This window comes from Poecilia mexicana, unplaced genomic scaffold (genome assembly GCF_051168715.1).
Source record: "Poecilia mexicana isolate PSO_F unplaced genomic scaffold, ASM5116871v1 scaffold_16, whole genome shotgun sequence".
NCBI classification, from domain to species: Eukaryota; Metazoa; Chordata; class Actinopteri; order Cyprinodontiformes; family Poeciliidae; genus Poecilia; species Poecilia mexicana.
In genome coordinates this window covers 24,010,406-24,031,693 of record NW_028263385.1, presented here as the reverse complement: position 1 = coordinate 24,031,693, position 21,288 = coordinate 24,010,406, and the positions used below count along the sequence as shown (strand labels likewise).

The window sequence follows — 21,288 nt, the reverse complement described above, 5'->3', positions numbered from 1 at the left end:
TTATATAGATTATTCACACAGTTGGATGGAATGCATATTATAATTTAATGAACATGACTGTGTGTGTATATGTACAGAACTGGATCCAGAAGTTGTTTAAATGCTGAGAAAGTAGCTAAACTTTATTTTCATGATATTTTAAGTTTTTTTGTTTTTTTGTAAACATCAACTATGATCCAGAAAAAAAAAAAAAAAAAACTTTTAGGGTTGCTTGGTTGATTTTGACCTCTGTTGTAAGACTTAATTATATCATTGTTATATCACTGTTATTCGATCTTGTGTTATTAACAAATATTAACTTTGCCTTTACTATCTCAACCAAGGGAAATGCATACAGTCTAGATGTCCTCATCTTTAGCTACTTTCTCAAAGTCGTCCTGCACATCAGAAATGGAGCTGATGCAATCAGGTCAAAAGACCACAAAGTAGGATGCATTTTTTTTTTTTAAACTAAGGATGTTAGCATAGCAGAGATGCGGCACTGAAACACAGGCTAGTAGAAGAGTAAATGTTTCTTCTTTCCTTTAACTCATGGGACACTCTGTGATCACTAAAACATGTCAGCCACTGTGCACATCAGATAAACCTTTACGAGAAGCAACGGGCAATTTTTAGCTCACCTTCTGCGTGTGTGTTGCACACGCAGAAGGTGTGTGCAACACACCTTCTGCGTGTGTTGCACGCAGAAGGTGCGTGCAACACCTTCTGCGTGTCGCCCTCAAGAAACTGGTCTCTTGAGGGCGACCAGTTTAGCACATGTGGCTGATGTGGTTTTTTTTTTTTTTTTTTTACTGCACACGATTCACTGGTGGCTGCATTCTTTTCTGCAGGGCTTCATTAGTGAAGTGTTTGACTATTGTTTACATTTAGTCACTTTACTAACATAAAAATTCAATGTTTTTTTTATTGATACTTTATGCGATGGCTGACATAAAGTAGTGCATCACTATGAAAAGAGCAGAAAATGAAATGATAGCTTTCAGCTAATTTTGTACACCATCCCCACTGTGACAAATGGGAGTGGCAGCATCATGCTGTGGGATGCTATTGTTTAGCAGGAAGTTGATCAGAGTTGATGCATTGCACAAACACAGAGCTAGTCTTAAATCAGTAAATCCTTAATACTGATTTTTTTAAAAAGTACTATCACTGGCAGATTATTTGGTAACACTTTATGTGATGGGGTGTGCATAAGACTGACATGATATCGTCATAAACATGACGTAGCACGTGTCATGAACATGAAGGAGTCTATGAATGTCTATGACTGTTGTCATGAAGTGTGATTCAGTAAACAATGATACTTTTAATGCAAAGTTCCTCCAGACGTTGCCTTGAAAGTCCATTAAAAGTGCCAACTTTGCATTATTTTATAAATAATGACACTTTAATGCAAAGTTGGCAGTTTTAATGAACTTTCAAGGCAACTTCTGAGGTAGCTGAGGACAAAGTTTGTTCCTCAAAGAACTGAACCAGGAGGGCTGAGTACAAATGCATATTTAGTGTTTGGTGTGTCACACAAAGTCCCTGTTGGCATAATTTAAATGACATTTACAAGGTGTTGTAATATTTATAAGGAGTAAACAAAACAAGAAAGATCACTGCACGCTCTGTATGTGGCCATGCAGTCCACTGTCTATGTATGATTGCACTCACACTTCAGATGGCGAGGCTTGAAGTAGTTTCCTATGTGGTTAACTGAGATGGTGTTATATTTGTAAAGAAAAATAGAAGAGAACTTTAAGGCTGACAATGCATGACAGTGAGAACTTGAAGAACATTTAGTAAACTAGTAATGCTAAACTGCATTAGCATTAGCAAGGCAGTGCAGCAAGGCAGTGCAGTAGTGGGGGCAGTGAAATGCTAATGTCCTGAGGAAAAAAAAAAACGTCTATGGCAGTGCAATAATTAATTAATTAATAATTAATGGTAATGGAAGAATAATAAATAAGCTATAATAAAGAGACATTCTGTTGGGTGTAAAACAATAGGTGCCTGCCATGCATTACATGGGAGGCAGTGACTCCCTATGTAATGCTAATGGAGTGCCCCAATAATACGCTGCCATCTGCTTGTGGGGTCAGTTTAGTTCTATTTATAGAACAGGCTCAACGAGAGGATGACATGGAAAGTCCCAGGCAGTATCTGGTCAGTGGGTGACTAAGCCATGTTCTCAGAGACTGAATAGATCCTGTTTAGCTTGCAAAGTGGACCAACATGAGATTATGTATCTTCTGGTTAGAGAATAATGAGCACAATTTGGATTTTATGCCTCATAAAAACAACCTAATTCAACTCCAAAGAACATAAACAACAAGTAGTATCTTTTAGCAAAAACTGCATTTCAGAATCAGCTGAGGCAAAACTTCACACATCTAAACAGCTTCAGATCAGATTGAGTGTAAACATCAGTTTTCCAGTTTTACCACAGATTCTCATTTGGATTCGGTTTTGGGCTTTGATTGGGTTTTACAGGTTTTCTATTAGAGTCTATTTTCTTCCTTGTTCTTTCTGAAGAGAAGCAGCCCACAGCCTAATGCTGCCAACACCATGTGTTACAGGTGAGGATGGTGCATTCACAGCCACGTGTTTTCCGCTCCTCTTGTGTCCTGAACCAAAATGGGGAATTTTTTTTACCATAAAATACTTTGGATTTTGTTGTTACACCATTACAAAATCAGGTTTTGTTGTTTTAATTATCTTTTTTTTTTATTTTTGTTTATATTTTGAAAACATTGTGTCAGAACATCTTTGAAAATTGGTAACACTGTTTCCTTTCCTCAGCACCAGCTATTCTTAACTCAGGCTAATAATTGGGATATTTTCACCGTGGCATTTATGACTTTGTTGCTGTTAGGAACATTTTAGTTGAGATCTTCCTTCAGCACATGATGTGCCAAACTCAAGGCTCGTGGGCCAAATCTGGCCCACCAGATGTTTCTTGTTGCTCTCCAGAATCTTTAGCATTACGTTTGTGTGCTTAAGTATTATTTTATTAGTCAAATCAGTAGTTTTATCTGTATTCTGCCCAATTAAGATCAAGATGAAAAGATGTTTAACGTCATTTAATTTCAAGAAGTTCTTATCAAATGCAGAGACAGACATTTATTAATATTTTAACAAAACAAAAACTCTTTACCACAACTCTTTCGGGATGTGGTCCAAAACGAAAATGAGTTTGACACCCCTGACCTACAGCCTGTTAAAATATGTAATGTAGAATCAGTGATAAACATTTAAACCTTGTTGCAGGATTGTATGAACTTTATTCTGGGAGGTTGCTTCTAATATCACTGTGGCTCTCATTTCCACTATGTCTGTTTTTGTTTTGATAAGACACAACAGCTGGTCGGTCATGCCCAACCCTCTAAGAACCTAATCACAGGAACAAACACACACACACACAAATACACACACGATTGCTCAAACATGCACCTGTTGCTGCATCTTGTGGCTGAGTTTCATCACTCGCTCAGATTCTCTGTTGTGAAACACGGCTCATCGGGTTCTCTCTGTCTCTGCTCTCTCTCTCCCACATCTGCCAGCTCACCATCAGAGCCACATGATTCACGTGGTGTAACATTTGCCTCCTTGTTTGTTACTCAAAATAACGTCAGATCACCTGTAGTTTTTCCAGCCTTGCTCTCCTCCCCACCCTCGCTCGCCCTTCTGGCCTCACTTTCCTGAAATCACAGCACAGAAACACAAATGAGTTGTGGTTTGACAGAAACTTTAATATGTTAATATGTTTATATTTACTTTTTTCAGCTTTTAAGTGTGCACACACATCAAACTTCCTCACATTTTCCTCATGAGAGCCACAAACCGACATAAAGCAGTGTGTGATCGTGAAGTGGACGTACAGCCCCAGATATAGATCAGAAAGTGCTTCTCCAAGACATAACGTGGAAATTTAAATGTGATTTGTTGCAGATTCTGTGAAAGTCAGCACTTACAAATCCTGATGCTGAACGCATATCAGAGAGAAATAAGTTTTTTGTGTAACTTTTTGAATTCTTTACTTGTGGGGAGGGAAAGAACATTGAATATGTGGGCACTGAGTGAGAAGTAGAGGATCAAATAGGCACTTACTTCTGAGATTCTTTTTCAAGTCATTGTATTTTTCTGTGACACGCTGAGACATAAAGACAAGTCGCATGTTTGGAATCAAATTTTATTATTTCAAAGCTAAAAAAAACAACAAAAAACCCCAGAACATTTCCATAAAGACAGTGACAAACAATTTTCAAATAGGAAATGACGCTAAATTAAAGGGTCTAGATCAAAAGCCTCTGTTGAACGAAGACTGACTTAAATTTTCGTTATTCGTAGCGTTTCATGAAAGAAACGTTAAAAATCTTATTGCGGCCATTTGATTTTCCGCTTTCATTAAAGGCTGGGATAATCTTTGCCAGACACACGTGCTGCAGTCAGAGAGACCTGAGAGCTGAAACCAAAGAGCCTCCGGGATTCAAAGATGACAAGTAAAATCTCATGATTCAGAGCCGGCTGAAAATAGCACTTTCACCCTTTGTGAAGTTAGACAGGTTAAGAACAGGCTGTGCAGCGGAGCACTTCTCTTTTAAAGGTGTAGGTGTTGAAAAGAAACCTCTCGCAAAGAGATGCTAAACTTTTTTCTCTTTTTTTTTTTTAAAAAAAGGGGTGCTTTGATCTTTTTTTTTTCAATAAACACGCTTTAAATCAATTTAATAAAAATGTCTTACTACTCAAACAAATGAAAAAGTGTAAACATCTTTTAAAAATTGTCCTTTGCTTTCATCATGACTTCTTCCAATTCTGCGTGACGCATGTCAGAGTCAGGCAGCCGTGGTCAAACAGTTTAAAGGGCAGCCTCCCTTTACATGTCCAAGTGTCCGTCTTTGGGTCAAAGCACTCAAAAGCGTCCGTGTCCTCTATGGCGTCATGGCCGCTGACGTAGCGTCCGCCTGTGACGTAGAGCTTGTTGTTGAGGCCGGTGGCACCGTGGTGCATCCTCCGCTCCTTCAGGTTGGCACACTTAACGAACCTGTTGGCCTCGGTGTCGTAGGCCATCACTCGCCTGGTGTATCCTGTGACAGCAGAGGCATTGATATGAGAGAGAGGGGACAGTGTCGCAATCCACAGAGGCATTTAAAACGAAACGTGAGAGTAATATGTTTTCCTTCATACAGGTGCTGGTCATAAAATTAGAATATTGTGATAAAGTTCATTATTTTCCATAATGTCATGATAAAAATTAAATTGTCATATATTTTAGATTCATTGCACACCAACTGAAATATTTCAGGTCTTTTATTGTTTTAATTTTGATGATTTTGGCAAACAGCTCATGAAAACCCAAAATCCCTGTCTCAAAAAATTAGAATATTATGAAAAGGTTCTCTGAACGAGCAATAAAAATAATCATCTGAATCAACAAAGTAACTCTAAACACCTGAAAAAGATTCCTGAGGCCTTTAAAAACTCCCAGCCTGGTTCATTACTCAAAACCGCAATCATGGGTCAGACTGCTGACCTGACTGCTGTCCAGAAGGCCATCACTGACATCCTCAAGCAAGAGGGTGAGAAACGGAAAGAAATTTCTGAACGAATCGGCTGTTTGCAGAGTGTTATATCAAGGCACCTCAGTGGGAAGTCAGTAGGAAGGAAAAAGTGTGGCAGAAAACGCTGCACAACGAGAAGAGGTGACCGGACCCTGAGGAAGATTGTGGAGAAGGGCCGATTCCAGACCTTGGGGGAAGCAGTGGACTGAGTCTGGAGTAGAAACATCCAGAGCCACTGTGCACAGGCGTGTGCAGGAAATGGGCTACAGGTGCCACATTCCCCAGGTCAAAGGTCAAGCCACTTTTGAACCAGAAACAGCGGCAGAAGCGCCTGACCTGGGCTACAGAGAAGCAGCACTTTGGACCACTGTTGTTCAGTGGTCCAAAGTACTTTTTTCGGATGAAAGCAAACTTTGCATGTCATTCGGAAATCAAAGTGCCAGACTCTGGAGGAAGACTGGGGAGAAGGAAATGCCAAAATGCCAGAAGTCCAGTGTCAAGTACCCACAGTCAGTGATGGTCTGGGTGCCATGTCAGCTGCTGGTGTTGGTCCACTGGGTTTTATCAAGGGCAGGATCAATGCAGCAGCCATCAGAAGATTTTGGAGCACTTCATGCTTCCATCTGCTGAAAAGTTTTATGGAGATGAAAATTTAATTTGGTCTGGAATCGGCCCTTCTCCACAATCTTCCTCAGGGTCCGGTCACCTCTTCTCGTTGTGCAGCGTTTTCTGCCACACTTTTTCCTTCCTACTGACTTCCCACTGAGGTGCCTTGATATAACACTCTGCAAACAGCCGATTCGTTCAGAAATTTCTTTCTGTTTCTCACCCTCTTGCTTGAGGATGTCAGTGATGGCCTTCTGGACAGCAGTCAGGTCAGCAATCTGACCCATGATTGCGGTTTTGAGTAATGAACCAGGCTGGGAGTTTTTAAAGGCCTCAGGAATCTTTTTCAGGTGTTTAGAGTTACTTTGTTGATTCAGATGATTATTTTTATTGCTCGTTCAGAGAACCTTTTCATAATATTCTAATTTTTTGAGACAGGGATTTTGGGTTTTCATGAGCTGTTTGCCAAAATCATCAAAATTAAAACAATAAAAGACCTGAAATATTTCAGTTGGTGTGCAATGAATCTAAAATATATGACAATTTAATTTTTATCATGACATTATGGAAAATAATTAACTTTATCACAATATTCTAATTTTATGACCAGCACCTGTATGCTGAACCCCAAGAGATCATTTTTAAATGGGCAAACGTATCTCAGAAACAACCATAAACATCTGCAATTACAGGTGAAACCAAATATTTACATACACAGAATAAAAGGACACAAACAAGGGTGTTAGAAAATGGAGGTTGGATAGTGGCTGAATTGAGTTCTGGTGTCCCTCAGGGACCAGTATTTGGGCCAATTCTATTCTCCATTACATGATAGTTAATATTTAGATGGTGAACCATCTACACGGATGATACTTGGATACACATGAAATAAAAGCTGAGGTTTGTCTTTTTGCCATTACATTCTAAACTGGCCCAAAATTATCTTAAATTGGGTCAACGTGATTTTTGGTTGTCGCACGTAATTGTTTCATTGCTATTCTATCAAATATCATCTATAAGTTAAAGTTGCTCCTGCTGCTTTGAATCAAACAGTCATATTTTATCCTAAGCTTAACGTTGATTCTTAATTTAAAGCTGTCACTCAACCTTGTTGGTCCCACCTTGGCAGTCTCATATATCGGGTCATTTCCTTCAGCTTTACAGTTGCGTCTACCTTCACCTTAAAGTCTGAAATGCATTTTACTCAGGTGTTAGAGCTGCTTCCCCTCTCTCCAAGCTGCCTCAACCTGCTGATGCTAAACTCATTACAGGTCTAAAGGACATGAAAGCTGCACTTGCTCTCCTACCTTCACTGGTAGCTTGATAGATTCTGAATTGATTTCTAAATCTTCCCTCTCACCTTCAAAGCTTTAAACGGCCTGGCCTCTGAATACATCGCCACCTTATTGACCCAGAAGGCTCCCTGCTGACAGCTCCCTGCTAACGCTCCCAGACCAAAGGTTGCTGTCGACTTTAGCAATGTTTGACGTTTTTCAAACATTTACTGTAGTAGCCGTCAAGCTAACCAGAGAAGCCTTACTATTTTATTTTTAAACTATGTTTTCCAAAGTACACTTCTATCTTCTGTTTGTGCATCCGGTTTTAAAAAGTATTTGCTCCATTTACATACCGCCAATGATGTAGATTGTTTCGTCCAGAACAACAGCAGGAGCAGACACGTTCTTCACTGTTCTGTTCTCCATCGTACACCACATGTTCCTGCCGATGTGATATACCTGAGGCAGGGGGAGAGACAATAGATGAGTGGATAAATGGGGGGGAAAAGGAGGAAACAAAGGAACAAGGAGAAGTTTGTCCCTTGAGTTCACCTGTATCAGTCTGACGGGGTCGTGTGTGGCATCCTGTCCTCCAAACATGTAGATTCTCTGGTTGGTAGCGGCGACCGCAGGATACAGTACCGTCTCTGGCATTGGTGCCACGGCTTCCCATTGGTTGAACATACTGTTGTACCTTAAAACAATGTCAGGAGAGTGTTTGTGAATGTTTTCACCGTGGCGCCTCACTTTTATTACCACCAGGAGGCTTTGACTGAGGTCTCACCTTTCAACACCGGCTGTCAGCTGTCTATCAGACCCAAGGCCACCCAAGACGAAGATGAAGTGCAGGTAGGAGACGGTCTGGTGGGCAAAGCGAGGCTCCAGCATGGGCTCTGCTGTCCTCCACTGGTTGGTCTTGAGGGAGAGGGTGTACACCGTCCGGCTGACTTGGCTGCTGCTTGTGTTTGTGATCAGGCCTCCCAGAACGTACAGTATGCTGTGAAGGGCTACGTGGGAGGCTTTGTAAAGACGTACAGGCAGCTTGGTGAGCCGCTGCCACTTCTGCTTCTTCTCATCGAAGACCAGTGCCTCCCTCGAAGTCAGCTCATTGTTCCTCCTTCCTCCAACCACCACCAAGGTGTCATCATGGCTGCAGCGCCGTGGTGCAGCCCAGAGAGGTTTAAAGTCGACCACAAAGTCCCTGATGCTTCTTGTGCCAATCGAAAACATGAGACGCCTTACAGATTCAATGATCTCGGTGCAGAGGGTGGAAGACTGGATCAGAGGGTCGTTTGCAATGAACTGGAAGAGGTAGGTGGGGTGTAAATGTCGAAGACGGACCTTTTTGAAAAGGTTGCTTATGGTCCCCCGCCTGGAGACGGGATCATGACGGATCCAAGCAACAAGTGTCTCAAAGACCTCCTCCTCCTGAGCGCAAAGGCTGTCATCCTCCAGGTACCCCATTAGTTCCTGTAAAGAAAGTTCACACAGGTCCTCGGACGAGGACACGTCAGTGAAGCTCTCCATGGCCATCTCTTTTGCCTTTTTTCTCAGACTGTCACAGTTCATCAGATCTGAGAGTCTGAACATGCTCAAGCAGTTGTCTGGTCTCAGCTGTGACTGAAGGAAACGGGAGCAGGCCTCAAAAAGGCGGCCAAATTGCAGCATGGACGCCGCCTGCATCAGATGAAGCACATTATCCAGGCCGATGCTAATGAGTCCAGTGTAAACATAGTCCACAATACTGGTCAGAATGACAGGTCCAACTCCTTTCATATCAACCTTGGTCTGTCTCGTCTCCCTGAAGCCGTTGCAGAACATGGCTCGGAAATAGGCGCTGCTGGACGCCAGGACGTTACGGTGGCAGGGGATCTCAGTGCGACCAGCACACAGGATGACGTCTGTCAGGATGCTCTCCGCCCTCAGTTTGTGCAGCTGCAGAAGCAGGGTGGAGGACTGTTCCTCATCGCTGTAATGAAGGACCTCAGCAGCTGGTGGATCCATGCTGAGAACAGATCATGCCAGCCCATTTGGTTCCATGTTTGTACGTGTTGTTCCACCCTTATGGTTTCACAAGCCTGTTTTGAGGTATTGCTCAGCATTTCAGAGCTTAAATTATAAAGTTTGATGGTAAAGATTTTGTTTTTCCTATTGTTGGAAGATGACATTAAATAATTCATGTATTTTTAGAGAAAAATTACAATAACTTTAACAAACTGCGTAGAACTTCTTTCTTAGAAAGATGCCTTCATTTTTCACTGCCTGTATACTAAAACAACCCGCATCCTGAACAGGCACCTGGATTTGTTGGATTACTTGTATCTTTCGTAGCATCACAAATGTCAAATACAAATGGTTTTCAAACTTTTTATGACAAGTTCCACAACAGGAAATACCAAGTTTCTCAAGTATCCCCTTTCTGACGGGCCTTTTAAAGCTGCTGTAAACCAAAAAGAGCTAAATGTTTTTGTGTGAGTAATTCAGTTTAGCCGATTCACTCATTTTCAAGTTTCAAATTGTAATAATTAGCAAAATGCTATAAGTAGGAAAGTCAGAGGTTTCTCATCAACCTTAAAAATCCAAGATGGCTGCTTTCCAAAGCAGTTTATTTGCTCTTCAGAAGAGTTCTCGTTTTTCCACACCCACCTGTGTTGAACATGTTGCCAAAGCAATTTAAAAAGTACGTAAAGAAGAGAAATCCTTGGTTATTAGCTTGTATTGCTAACATGAACTAGCATGGCCACTTAGCATATAATTGAGCAAATTCTAATGTTTTTCTGACTTTGATTTGGAACACGACATAAATGTCATTCTGATTTCCAATATTTAATCTTCAAAAGCACACTGAACATGAACAGCACTTGTTCCTGGTCTGCTTTAGTTTACATGTTGTTCCTGTTCTCCACTGCACTTCTCTCTTGACTAGTTTCTGCTGAGGGAAACGTCAATTTGCTTATACAAATCAGTATTTTGGCCATTGGTGCTTTTTAGCTCTGCTAAGATAATGTAGCATTCAAATTTCAGCCACCAAATAACCAAAGTCCCACCTGTGGTGCTTTAACCACAGCTTGAACACCAGTGAGCTCGTGTAAACACTTACAGTCATGTAGTTTGTTTTTGCAGGCACTTTCAGCACTTCTGCTTTCAGATATATTATTTTTTTTAAAAGTGGCTGTGCGTATCTGATCAGGCTACGATCAGGTTACTCATCCAGATTTCTGGCTTAAACATTGTCAATTGTGTGTTTCAAAATGTCCTCGCCTTTTTCATTTTATGTTTTGTTAAAGTGCAGGAATGTGTTGTTTTATGCTAAAAAAATAATACAAATGCAATTCATCAGTACTACACTTTGTCTGGAAAAAACAATATTCTGTGTCTCTATGCAACACATGAAATGCCACATTGCTGATCACAAAACCATCCTCCCAAACATCTCTTACCTGTCTCGTGTTTTTGTCGTCTTGGTTGTTTTCTGCAGAGGGTGCCGTCTTTAAAACAAAGTCAGATTAAAAAAAAAAAAAAAGACATCTTGGCATTCTGCTGTACTTTCTTTTCCTCGTTGTTGTGGTGATGCTGTGCGACTGCATGTGCTTCTCTCTCTCTCTCTTTGCAGGCAAAGTGTTGCACACTGTTTGTTGTTATGGTCTCTTTCCACGAGGCCTGTGTACATTCCTTCCCCTAAAAATAGAGCCGCTCTCTTTGGCAAACAGCGCCGCAGACTCACATGTGACATGGAAGAGAACTTTCTGAGAATCCGACTGACTCCATCACCTAAACTTCTTTCTTTCTAAACTCCCTCCTCCATTTCTGTGTCAAACACACGTGATCCCCCTTTCAACTATACAGCTTGCCTTTCTGACCCCCCTCCCCCAATCATCTGTATCTCCATCTGGTACATAACTGTATCAGTAATAGCAGCGCCAGCATGCCTAGGTGGGACCCATGTGGGGGAAAGGAGGGCTGATATATGGGTCCCATATGGGTTTGTCCGCGGGTTCCACGATGGCCCCACATGGGTTTGCCCGTGTAGGGCCAGAGCCCACATGGGCCCTACATGGGCCCTATATGGTGGTGGCCCACATGGGTTTGTCCATTTAGGGCCCATGTAGGGCCCATGTGGGCTCTGGCCCTACACGGGCAAACCCATGTGGGGCCATCGTGGAACCCACGGACAAACCCATATGGGACCCATATGGTCTGCCCTCCTTTTCCCCACATGGGGCCCACCTAGGCATGCTGGCTGGGTAACACTCATTTTTTTGCTGTCTGCTCGCTCTGCCAGGCAGGGTATAAAAAACAAGATTATGTTACCGTTGAAGCAACATAAACAGAGAAATTAGGAGCCTGGCATTCAAGAAGAATGGACAAAATATTCTTGCTCTGTTTTACACACAAGTCGTGACAGGTTCTTTGGGATTTGGGATGTTTGAGAATCAAGCTGAGGAAAAAAAAAGAAGGGTCTGGCTTCACTTTTGACAGATGGTGTTCATGAGAACTCTTATTTAACAAAAAAGATGCTCTCTTTTCCCTTCGGCTGCGCTATTTTTTTTTTGTTTGTTTGTTTTAAGCTAATTTCCATCTCCATTTGTTTTGTCTTCCCCCCTGAGGTAGAAAAAGGCCCCGTTCTGCTCAGCTTTTGTGGAGGACGTCCACACAAGGTGGCAATGGGATTGTCTGCTCGTTTCCCTTTTACAGCTGGAAAAGAATCAAAGCGTGTTCCTGAAATGTGGGCACAGAAAAGAAAAGCAACAAAAACAAACAGTAGAAAAAAAGCGCTTTCAGTCATCGCCTTTTACAGATATGCCGTGTTTTCCTTGTACCAGAGCTTTTGTACCGAGCATGGCAAATCAGACACAATAAGCTGCTTGAGCTACACGTGGGCACAGGTTTTTATTCAGCGTGTGAATTCGCGGTTTAATCTCAAAATGATGCAGTTTGCGTGCTGCGTCTGATGCAAAAGCAAGCACGCTAAAGTTAAGGTTAAATGTTAGCCGGCTAATAGACACTTGGTGGGATGATAATCCTGGCATTGCAGCCAGGGAAACTTTCTCAAAAACAGTGGCAACTAAACAGCACCATCTAGTGGCTGCGCGGTCAAAATCAGTACCAAGAACAACCTGAGACCAAACTGCTTCCAAAGTTTGATTTGCTTTTATCGTCAGCAATAAAACAGTAGATTTATTGCGGGCGCTGGTGATTAGCTTTTACTTTAAGACTCTCAAAAAAATAAGCGTGCTTCAGCTGTGTCACAGATCTTGTTTTGTAAAGAGAGAGAGACAGAGAGAGAGAGAGAGAAAAAAGCTTAGCGTCTTTGTTTTGAACGCAAAGCAGTCTCAACTCATCACCCACACATTACACCCATTCACTTCTGTGAATGCATCCTTTTAAACTTGGGCACATTGCCTGCTGTCTCTGTTCCTTCACCTTGACAAAAAGGACTCATTAATGTCTGCCTGCAGGCAACAAGCTATATTAAAAGTCGACGCTGCTGCAAAGCTTTTTTTTTTTTTTCATACAGGAGCAAAAAAAAGAGAAAAGATCAAAAATACTGTTGCCGCCCACTACCATTGTTGCGTCCCTCATATCACCAAATGATTATCTTCTCCTGATTTAATAGAAGGAATACACAGGGGGGTTTAAGTCTCACTGATTTGTCTGTGCATTTGTGTGTGTGTGCGTGTGTGTGTGTGTGTGTGTGTGTGTGTGTGTGTGTGTGTGTGTGTGTGTGTGTGTGTGTGTGTGCGTGTGCGCGTGTGTGTGTGCGTGTGTATGTGGAGGTGGTGAATGGGAGGGGAAAATGTTTCTCCTTAGTAAAGTGAAATGTCTTTTTGAAAGTAACTGAGAGTTCAGTCGGTGCTTAACTTTATGTAAGTGTTTCCCTTTCAGGGCTTTGCAAAAATGTACTGTTTTCACTTTTTTACTTATTTATTTATTCCTTTTTCTACAAGCTTTAAATGAGCTTTTGGTGATGAAAAGGTTTTCATAATTATGCAGTTGAATGAGTTTTAGTGTATTTTTTGTGAATATTTGAAAAGTGTGGTGTGTTTTTTTTATGCAGCCCACAAAGTAAATACCTTGTTTTTTTTTGTTTTTTTTTGTAAAAATAAACAAGAATCTTTCCAGATTATATGTAAATAATTTTGAAATGCATTTTTTTTCTTTAATCCCATGGTGTACTGCTTTGTGTTGGTCAATCAACAACAAGTGCTAGGAAATTGTTTGAAAGTCACTGTAAATAGTCCATACTTAGTTTAAATTATATCAGGGGGTTTTTCCCCTGTAAAATGTGTGTGGTGCTTTCTAAAAACATCTCGGGGGCTGCAGATAAGGCAAACTGCCGGCAATAAATATGGAAGAACCGGAGCGCTCTGGACCTCATACAAGCCCAGATAATGATTCCCTTTCATCAGTGTTTGCTCAGTTAAGGCCCTTTTTATTAAATCAATGGGAAACTGCTGAAGAACATTTTCATCAGTCTCCCCAGCTCTGCAGAGGAGTAAAAAAAAATAAAAAATAGAGGTATTAAAATCCTCTGTTGAAACGATAATGGCCACTGGCGCCTCCTTGCGCCTCACTGCACCAGCTATCGCTTCGATTCCACATTTTTTCCCAAAAAATCTCCTCCTTGGAGGAGATTTTGTGTCCATTGTGAAATTTGGGCTGCATGTGCCCCGGCCTGTCACTCTGTCATTTCTGTTTAGATGGCCTTACTCTGGCGCCGGGGGGGCATGGAGGAGCCGATTCTGTGCTTGACTAAGCTTGCTGAGACTTACAGCCCAAAACAAGCTTCACTTCCAGAGAAGAGTCAGACAAAGCTGGCTAAATTCCTGTGATTTTCTACCACTGACTTCTTCTTCTTCTTCTTTTTTTTTCATAGAGTGAGTCATTGCCCAGAGAGATGGGTTATGATTTGAGCTATACTGTGTCAAAAGCTCCACAAACCTTTAAAGCCGAGGCAATTTGGATTTATGGACCACAGACGTCTGTAATCCTTGCTATTTCAGGTCAGTTTATTTTGAAGACACAGATTGCTACCATGTGGTCACACTCTGAGCTTTAAAAAAAAATGAGAGAGTTTAGCCCAAACAGATTTATCTATTGATATAACACACTTAAGAAAGCCACTCTACCAGGAATACACTCATGTGTTGCCACAGTTACGCAGCGTAAACTTGGATGGTGTAAATCTTCTTGCAAGTCCTTTATTTCAGAGCTCTGTGCTGCTCTCAATGAAAACTCCTAGTAATAGAGGAAGTGTTGCAAGTCATGATCTGCATTAAAGAAAAAGAAATCAGATGCAATGTGATTAAAATTTGGAGGAATTACAACTAATGTTACAACTATTTCTTTGCCTCCACTTTCCCCAGACAGTCATGGTGATCGAGAGGTTTGTTCATTCACACATCAGCCGGTCGGTTATTGTCTGCATAACTGTCTTAATGTCCCATTTGCTAATTAAAGATGCGACCAATAAAATGCTTCCTTCCTTCACTGAAAGCGTGTTATGCTGCTGTTAATTTGTTGGCACAAACTTGTCCAGAGCGCCATAATAAATAAAGGAAAAAAAAAAAAGAAAAAGAAACGCTGATCATCTTTTTTGTTGCTGCTGGATTAGAAGGGGCTATCTTTAATGAAAATAGAAACCCTGTTAAGGAGCTAAGAGTATTTGTAGCTTTTGTCACGTCACAAACATAAATTCCAGTGTGGTGTTTAGCTTATATTGTATGTCTCACAGTTTTGTAATTTATCATTTTTATTAAGCTCTGAAAGCTGTGTGGTTTTGTTAATAGTCTTTCCTAGAATGCGGTTAGATGTGCCCTTTTTTTTTTTTTTTGAGCACCTGCCCTTTTAGTGGTCTCTGCACGGGCCTGAAGAGCAGATACCTGTTTAAGAACTGGAGCTCTAAATGATTAGAAAAATTCAAGACTTTTAATTGACCAACTCTAATCATATAATGTCCTTTGAAAATTAAAATATTTTTGTAAATTTTTAGAACTGAGAAATTACAATAGGACAAGTCATAATGGACTCATAACTAAACCCCTAGAATCACAATTGGAAAAACTTAAGATTAAAAGTAACTTTGATCTTCAAAGATAAAGAATCTTCTATTTCACTTCTTGTATTTTGTTGTTGGTTTAAAATGTGTCACATCAAGAGAATATTTTGATTTGTTCCTCACTCAGGGGTTAACTTACACTGCATTCATTTATGTGAATGTCATTTATGCGGAAAAAAACTGCTGAAATTATTTCAAAAATGTTAACATGGATCCTACTGTGTTTCTATGAGGAAATACCAATAAACTACTGCAGAAAATTTGCGCTTTAAAAAATAGCCCAAGCTTTGTCCGACTGGACGGAAAGGATCTGCAAGCATTGGTTTGAAAAACTGTGATACATATTCTCAATTATATTTTTGGTCTGGACTTTGAGTGAGCCATTCCAACACGTTATTTGATTGATTTATTGAAAAAACCATCTCTTTGGGTTTGTCTCTGACCTGTCTGCTGTGTTCGCTGGTCTTCATGATGCAGTTTGTTCCCTTATATTTTCTATGAATGACACAGAGGTGGACTCTATGGACTTCTGAATGCATTTTAGTTACCCTGGTTTTTATTTGGGGGGGTTAAGAGTTTAGAGGGATGAATAAAATCGCTCTGCCTAGTTTTCTTTAGGTTCGTGTGAACTTGTGATCCTCCAGGCGGTTTCTGTATCCACTAGGTGTCAGGCCTGACGTTGTGGAAATTTCAAAGCGAGAAAGCCCAGCTTTGCTTCACGAGGCTCGGAGAAGGCATCAGGTCAGTTTAACTCGGTCTGTAAAACCCTTTATGAATAAATGATTTGCTATTTTGAGGCCAACAAAACTGCAGTGTTTTACATGAGCATAAAAGACAAGTGTTTGCTGGATAACTAAACAGCTGTTAGGTTTCAAAGACACAAGTTATGGCTAGTGCATCAAATTTTGGGATTATTTTTTATAAAAAGTTATTAAATGATTTAAGTATAAGTTCTGAGTCAGTCTGCTGAGAAAATTTGCTCCCAGGTGCAGAGAAATCCATTCAGCTTTGAAGGAAACAACAAAAACCAACAAAGATTGAAGGAAGGGGATGGAGGCTTTAGCAGGGGTGCACAGAAACAGGAGGGTTCCGTACACACACACACACTCACGCTTTATGCACGGATAAGGTCTTAGGGGGCCTTACAGTTAGCTGCTTAAAATTCCTCTGATGTAACCAATACATGCAGGACATGTTACTTAGAAAAAGAAAAAAAAAAAAAACAAACAAAAAAAAACGGTGCATTGTAATAACGAAGCAATGTGGAGGTGGAGTGGCAGGCGCTTTGCGCTTTCTTCCCAAGGTTCCTCGGTCCCTGAGCCCATGCCACCACGCAACATGACAAACACGACCTCGCTGAACATCCCCTCTGATAGAGTCAGAAGCACCAGTGAGCTGCGCTGGAGGTCAACGGGGTGCGTGGGGGATATTGCGTGTGTGTTCCATGTTGCTCCGTGTGTGAGAGATAGAACGGCGATGGCGAGCGCTCGTACGGCGGATATTGATATTCCACTTGCACCCGGAGCTGAAGCCAGTGTCTTTAAAGTGTCAGCCCTCAGCAGCCAGCCAGGTGTACCTGAGGTATGGTCGAGAGAGAGGGGGGGGAGAGAAAGAGAGAGACAGAAAGAGACAGATGAGGGTAGAGCGGTTGGGTTGGTGTGAGGGAGGGCTAGCACAGGAATGAGACAGAGATACAGAGAAAAATAGAGGGTGGTGCATGAAAGAGAGTAGAAATACAAAGGGAGAAAAAAGATAAAGAGACAGAAGGAGGGGAGGAGGTGGGAGGGGAGACCACATCAAGACAGGAGGGAGGGAAAGGAGGACTTTGGTGGGATTTCTGGAGGTGAAATTACTCCGATGGCTTTGAAGGCCCCTGACAGCGTTCGTCTCCCTCTGTATTCTGGGCCACATGCAGACACACGCTGGAAAACAGATGGACGCTCAGGGAGCAGTGGCTCCGGGGACAGACTGACAGACAGGGAAAATGTCAGGCTGGAAAACACAGCAAATCGCTGCTCATGAGGTGCAGAAAGGTTCGACAAGTTTGTGGTAGAAAAACAGCGAAAAAGGACAGGCGGCTTTTACTCAAAAAAATAAAAATAAAGACAGCAACAGTCTTAGATGTGTGTTTATTTTATACATCTTAGGCTTCTGATAATGCGGTAGACTTGGTAACATTTGTTACATTTTCAGCTAGTGTGGTGTTTGCTTTCACACTTCACTGTCTCAAACAAAACAAACCCTTTGAAAGGCATGTTCCCCTCCTGGCCTGTGGTGGCGCTGCATCAAGAACCATTGAAAGAAACAACACAAAACCCCCTGAAGAATACATGAGCGCAACTTTCCTTCTTCACTAAATGTAAAAAAAAAAAAAAAAAAAAAAAAAAAAAAAGATTTCTCTTTTGTCTTTGGTAACAGACCACGAGTCATTTCTTACTCCTAGCGTTAGCCTTGTGTGTTTGTTTACCCAGAATGCTCTGCGCTGTAATTCGCTTCCTGGTCTCTCAGCTCATTCGATTGCGCATTCACGCCTCCTCAGACCAACCGGACTTTCTAGACAAACAAATTAGGAGTTTGATTGGTGTGGATTAAAGATTAAAGCGGATTCCTTTACTTCTCCTCTTGACGTGAGCTAATCTGTTAACTCTTATTTCCACTCAATAGTTGAAATAAGTGTTGGATAAATGAACCTTAGTAGTTTTATGCTTCTGTGTGACAGCCCCATGAAACAATAACATCTCTGGCTCATTTACAAACCTCAGTTTTACTCTGGGTTCCTCCTCCCTTCTTCCAGCTGTCTGTACCTGCCATGCTGATGGTAGATGAAGTGATCCTAAAATCTCCTTGTAAGACATTTGCCTAATCAGAAGACACGTCTTGAAACTAGCTCGTGGGCATTCAGTCATGTGAAAAATTGGATACGTTGTTCAGGAATTGTTCACTAGTTCAACATGGAAATATTCAAACAGCATCACCGGAGGATGAAAAAAAAAATTCAATACCTCAGTTACACCAAGGGGAAATTAATTTCTTGTGTTATATTTAAAAACAAGACAGAAATTACGTCACATTGATCACAAGACTTTGTTGTTTTGAAAGCAACTTGAGACAAACTTTGTTGTGAAATGGCGCTATGCATTTAAATTCAATAAACTGAATTGAATTTGCATGCTGGCTAAAGCATGGGAGGCTCTGTGAAAAAGCGTAGATGCTCTCAAACATAAGCATGTATGTCATTCATTTTGAGCTTTTAATGTTGCACAACATCATTAAAAAAACATGGGCGCGCAAGTTTGAATTTATTGAAGATAACTGTCTCCTCTGGTAAGCCGGTAAGTAACTATGGTAACACCATACATGTTTTATGTAAACTTTTATCCAGATTGATCAAAAGCCCATCCTGCTCCAATGAGACCAATTTAACCCTTGACCCACTTTTCTTTTTTTTTTAGCAAAAACACTCAGAAGAGACAACATTGTATTCTATGTAACAAACATGAAAATATGAGAACTCTTCTAAGTAAAGATTAAAGTTGCCTTTTCTATCTAAAAGAAAAATTCATAGTTCAATCTCAGTTTATCTTTTTTGTTTTGTTTTGCTTCTTATGCAAACTTAATTCTGTGAACAGTCTGCAAAACAAATGATACAAATATTTGGGTTCTGATTAAAATGCTTCAAAAGTTTCTCCTGAAAAATATCTTTTGTCGTCTGATCCAATCGCCTTTCTCTTTCTAAACTGACAAACTATGTTTATTAACAACTGGACATTTGGATCAAATGACAACTATAGATTGCCGGTGCTAATCTTGCACAGTCTCTTCCTCGTAAAATCTACCAGATGAAATCTCAAACGCATTTCTCCGTATATGCAAGGAAACAACCAGAGACAAATAAACACTGTGGGTCGTCTGCTTTCCACAGCAACAAATCACACCAATGAATGTTTGTTGAACCTTTTCTATTGAGAGCATTTCTCTCTCTACTTATGAAGATGCTGCTCATTTAGAGAAAAAAAGAGGCTGCAAAAGCAACAAGTCCGCCGCTTCATAATTCAGGGGTCAACGTTCACGTTCAGAGGCACATCAGCAGTGGTAATGAGCACCACAATAAAGCTGTATATCATTTATTTTTCTCTCTCTCTCTTTCACAATGCCAAGCTTTTAGCTCTGGTTGAATGTTACAGAGTTCCCCAGCCATGCATCATCCACCTTTTTTTTTCTTCTTGGTTTCATTATGTTATCATTCTTGCTCCGTCCCCGTTGCTTCCTGGAAACCTGCTACACCTCTCCTCCTCCCTCATTCCTCCAGCACTCCTCTTTTCTTTCCTCCCCCATATCGGCCTCTCTCGCTTCTCTAAATAACGTCCAAATTAATGGAGTGTCCTTTTTGTGCAAATGCAGCTTGTGGGGATCATGATGACTGTTCTGACCTTGTCTAATGCTGGCAGTGTTTTGTAGGAAAAAAAACGGATCCGTTCGGGCGCCTGTAGAGATTATCACTCTGAGGGAACATCAGAAGCTCATCTTCTAAACAGCAACGTCCGACTTTCTGGGATAATATTCCGGGGGGGTAAAAAGTACGACTTCCTGCTTCTGATGCTGAACCGCCATACTGTTCTTACAGAATCTCTTTTCAGGAATGGTTACAACCATTGCATGAGCAGTTTGACTTTTAGGATCCGCACAGTATTTTGACATGAGTGTCTTGGTGGTGATTTGGAAAATGGAAAAATAAGAATCTAAAGCCTGAGTGCTTTTTGTCAAAATAGTACAACAGAGAATTTTTCCGACACATTAAATTCAACAATACCTCATTTTGCAGCAACGCATCTCATCCAAGTATCCTCAAAGAGATGTTGTGGACGGCGAAGCTCCAGTAGCAGTCAGTCTTGCAACCAATCTGAGGAGGCCTCTGACTGAAAACTGTCATGTCATGTTAACAGTCTAATTTTCAGGCAGTAGTTTTCCACAGTAACATTTCATGGATGAAACCGTCAGTTGTTGACAAGCACTGCTAATCCACCTCATTTGCTTTTGCTGCTCCACCTATTTGGTCTTATGGTTAGAAAGCAGAAAAAGTTTCCTTTGTCTGCTTGACATTAATTCAGACTAAATATTTCACATTTCACATCACTCAGGATTAAAAAAATATTTCTATTAGATGAAGAATATATATATTTTTTATCACTACTTCTGCATACACTTGATTAATAGTACTTTAAATAACATGGGGAAGCTCGAATGTTAATGTCATGGATTTGTAAGAACATCTGGAGGAGAATTGTAGACCTACAGAAGTCTAATTTTTCCTTCCCCCCACCACACAATTCCCAGATTCTTGAAGGTTTCACATTCACCTGTTCAGACGGCTGCTTCCAGGTTTAAACACCATGGAGATGTTTACCAGTGATAACGTTCAGGGAGGAGATATGCTCCACAAAACAGACGGCGTCACCTGGAAAGGCCATGTGTGTTTTTATACACTGTATTTAAATATCAAGCGTCAAATGGATATAGTTCCGACAACAGCAAAAATATTCCATATTTAGAAAATGCGACAAAAAGCGTCCCAGTGCATTGCAGTCAGCTTTTTTTTTTTTTTTTGTATCTTTGTATTTTTGCCCGCTTCTGCTCCGTCTCCTCCCCAACTCCACGCGAGTTAAGTGAGAACTGAAAAACAAGGTTACTTTTTGACAAACAGCACAGAACAGCGTGTCTGAAAAGATAAAATAGTGTGTACATTTGTGCTGTTCGGAATAACGGTTATCACCATCTGTTCTTTTCTCTCTCTCCTTCGTCACGT

The 21,288-nt window shown here is 40.9% G+C and overlaps 1 protein-coding gene across 1 annotated transcript; it reads right to left on the bottom strand.

The window, feature by feature from the left end:
- Positions 1–4,160: 4,160 nt before the first annotated feature.
- Positions 4,161–9,503, bottom strand: LOC106923401 (kelch-like protein 38). Its single transcript, XM_014996404.2, has 4 exons — positions 8,211–9,503; positions 7,979–8,120; positions 7,780–7,885; positions 4,161–5,069 (listed from the first exon to the last, which is right to left on the bottom strand). The coding sequence occupies exons 1-4, from the start codon at positions 9,428–9,430 to the stop codon at positions 4,780–4,782; spliced, it is 1,758 nt and encodes a 585-aa protein (XP_014851890.2). The 5' UTR covers positions 9,431–9,503; the 3' UTR covers positions 4,161–4,779.
- Positions 9,504–21,288: the final 11,785 nt, after the last annotated feature.

Coding starts and splice junctions, on each gene's coding strand:
- LOC106923401 (XM_014996404.2), bottom strand. CDS start 9,430: ATGGATCCACCAGCTGCTGAGGTCCTTCATTACAGCGATGAGGAACAG. Junction 8,121..8,210: donor CTGACAGCCGGTGTTGAAAG/GTGAGACCTCAG, acceptor CATTGTTTTAAG/GTACAACAGTATGTTCAACC. Junction 7,886..7,978: donor ACCCCGTCAGACTGATACAG/GTGAACTCAAGG, acceptor CCCCTGCCTCAG/GTATATCACATCGGCAGGAA.